General features: G+C 38.4%; 1 protein-coding gene across 1 annotated transcript; it reads left to right on the top strand.

The window, feature by feature from the left end:
* Window positions 1-957: 957 nt before the first annotated feature.
* LOC133033437 (uncharacterized) lies at window positions 958-2,583 on the top strand. Its single transcript, XM_061108160.1, has 2 exons — window positions 958-1,705; window positions 1,805-2,583. The coding sequence occupies exons 1-2, from the start codon at window positions 958-960 to the stop codon at window positions 2,581-2,583; spliced, it is 1,527 nt and encodes a 508-aa protein (XP_060964143.1).
* Window positions 2,584-3,157: the final 574 nt, after the last annotated feature.

Genomic DNA, 3,157 nt, shown 5'->3' with positions numbered 1-3,157 from the left:
CTACCCGATTGAATTTTATGGAACCCTTAAAAATAGGAGATCAGATTGTTGCTAAATTGGACTTGGAAGAAGTAGAAATTGAAGCCTCCTACTGGAAGAATGCTATAGTATGTATAGTTTTAGGTGCTAATCCTCCTTTCAAAGTTTTTGAAGGGTTTATTAATAGAGTTTGGGGGAACCTGGGGATAGAAAAAATTGTAAGGATGTATTCAGGGTTCACTTTGGTGAATTTTAGAGATGAAGCAAAAAGAGATTTAGTCATGGAATCTGGTGTAATTCAGTTTGATAGAAAACCAGTTGTGTTACGACCATGGTCGACAGACCTAGATTCGATACGTATGGTAAAATCGGTCCCTGTGTGGGTGAGATTAAATGGGTTGGGACTACAATATTGGGGAAAGAACAACCTAAGTGCTCTTGTTAGTACTATAGGAAAACCAATCATGGTTGATAAGGTGACTCAAAAGAGAACAATGGTCAAGTTTTCTCGTGTTTTAGTCGACATGGATATCTCGGATAACCCTCCGAAAACCATTTCATTCATTAATAAGCATAAAAGACTAGTTGAACAATCCGCTGAATATGAGTGGCTGCCATCCAAGTGTGCTGCTTGTGGTATGTTGGGACATATTGTTGCTACTTGCAACAAGGAGGAAAGGGTTACCTGGAATAAGAAAATGGAGATGGGAGAAAAAGCCGAGAAGAAGGAAAAAGCAGGTGTTAAAGATAATTTGGCTGCTGAAAAATTAGAGAGTATAGATGATAAGGTTGATAAGGGGAATGAGAATTTGGAAGGGAAAAGGGTCAGGGAGGATAAGCAGTGTACTGTTGCTGAATTGAATCTGAATAATGAGCAGGTTGTGTAACATGGAGTGGCGAATGAGACTAATTGGGTGACACCAAAGAAGAAGGGTTCTAAGGCTACTATTGTTGAGTCCCAAATAGCAAAAACAAGCAATGGTTTTACTATTTTACAGGGAGAGAATGAAGAGACTACGGTTACTAATTCTAATCCAAAAAATTATGGAAGTTTGTAATATTTTGGGTTGGAATGTTAGGGGCATGAATAAAAAGGATAAACAAAGAGATATCCTTGATGTTTGTAGAGAGAATAAGGTAGGTTTTGCTGCTCTCTTTGAGACCAAAGTGAAGCATCAAAAAGTAGTTGATGATGTTGTAAATAATTTTCCAAATTTGGAAATCTTTTCTAGTGAGATAATTTCGAGAAGAATTCTTCTGTTGTGGCAAAGGAAGTTTGTTAGTGTGGACATCTTGATAGAGGACCCTCAACTTATTCATTGTAAAGTGAGAATCCGTGGGTTGCAGATTGCTTTTTTTGTTACTGCAGTGTATGGGTTCAATTCTATAAATGAAAGGAAGGACCTTTGGAGCAAGTTACAGAGTCTTGGACAGAATGTGGAACCTTGGGTTATTTTTGGAGATTTCAATGCAATGTTCCGCTATAATGATAGAACTGGAGGGAATCCTGTGTCTGCTAAAGATATTGAAGATGCTCAACAATGGCTCTCGAATGGTGAAGTTGAAGAATTTAAATGTGCGGGATCCCACAACACCTGGTCCAATAAACATGATGTTGGGGATAGGATTTACTCTAAGTTGGATAGAGTGTTTACTAATAGTAGTTGGTATCAATCTTTCCCCAATACAGATGCAATCTTCAAATGGGACAATGTTTCTGATCACAGTTTCTGCATAATCAAAAGCCATTAAATAGGTCAAGTTGGTTACAAACTATTTCGGTTTTGTAATCACTGGATGCTATATAATCGCTTTGCTGAAACAGTGATGGGAGGATGGCAGCGTGAAACTAAGAAGGAGGGTCTTGATGCTGTGAACATAAAGCTGCTAAGAGTTAAACATGTTTTGCGTAGATTCAGCAAGGATTCGGTGGGAGATGTTACTAGAGATTTCAAGAGGGCCAAAGAGGATCTTTACCAAGCTCAAGAGGCGCTTGCTAAAAACCCTACAGATATCACTTTACAGCAGAAAGAGAAGCTCAGCCAGGTAACTTTTACTACAACTCATGCTAAGTATATTAGCTATCTGCGACAACAAAGTAAAATAACTTGGGTGAGATGCAATGATGAGAATTCCAACTATTTCCATGCTAGTATGAGGAAAAGAAAACTTGAGAACAGAATTACTACCTTCTCTATTGGCAGCCATGTTGAAGATGATTGTGGGAAGGTGGTAAATCATTTTCTTAATCACTTTAAGAGATTTATGGGCAGCAGGAGCTCAGTCATAGCTGAGATTGATTTGGACTGCATTCAATATGGTAACTTACTTGATTTGGAGCAGCAAGTTAATCTCATCAGACGTTTCACTAGAAAAGATGTTAAAAAGGCTTTGTTCAGCATACATTCTACTAAAAGCCCCGGGTTAGATGGTTATGGGTCAGGCTTCTTCAAGGCCCTTTGGAATCAAATTGGAGGGGAAGTCTCGTCTGCTATTTTGGGTTTTTTTTTCAGAATGGGAAGTTACCTCCATTCCTTAATGAAACAGTTATCTCTCTTGTCCCTAAAGTTGAGGATCTTAAAGCGGCCATTGACTTTAGACTGATTGCTTGTTGTAATACATTATATAATTGCATTTCTAAAATGCTTTGTGCTAGACTTTCTGATGTGCTTCCGATGCTTGTTCACAGCAACCAAGGAGCCTTTGTTAAAAACAGACTTCTTGCTCACAATGTTCTTATCTTTCAGGATCTCTTGCAGGGTTATAACAGAAAGAACATTTCAGCAAGATGTATCATGAAAATTGACTTAAGCAACGCCTATGATACTGTTGACTGGAACTTCTTGGAGAACTTACTTAAACAGTTGTGCTTCCCTTCAAGATTTATCCATTGGGTAATGGTCTGTCTAAAGGGTACTAAGTACAATCTCTTGATGAATGGTAGAATCCAAGGCTCTTTCAAGGGGGAAAACGGTCTCCGACAAGGAGATCCTATTTCTCCTCTATTGTTTGTTCTGATCATGGATTATCTAACAAGGTTGTTGGCTCAATATTCAAAGAACAAGGGCTTTAGTTTCCATCCTCATTGTAAGCAACTGGGTCTTATCAACTTGTGTTTTGCTAATGATCTTCTGATTTTTTGCAAGGGAAACATTAGCTCGGTTAAGGGAGTGCAAGA

This window comes from Cannabis sativa, unplaced genomic scaffold (genome assembly GCF_029168945.1).
Source record: "Cannabis sativa cultivar Pink pepper isolate KNU-18-1 unplaced genomic scaffold, ASM2916894v1 Contig7, whole genome shotgun sequence".
NCBI lineage: Eukaryota > Viridiplantae > Streptophyta > Magnoliopsida > Rosales > Cannabaceae > Cannabis > Cannabis sativa.
The sequence above is the reverse complement of the archived record's forward strand: the minus strand, read 5'-3'. Positions and strand labels throughout refer to the sequence as shown.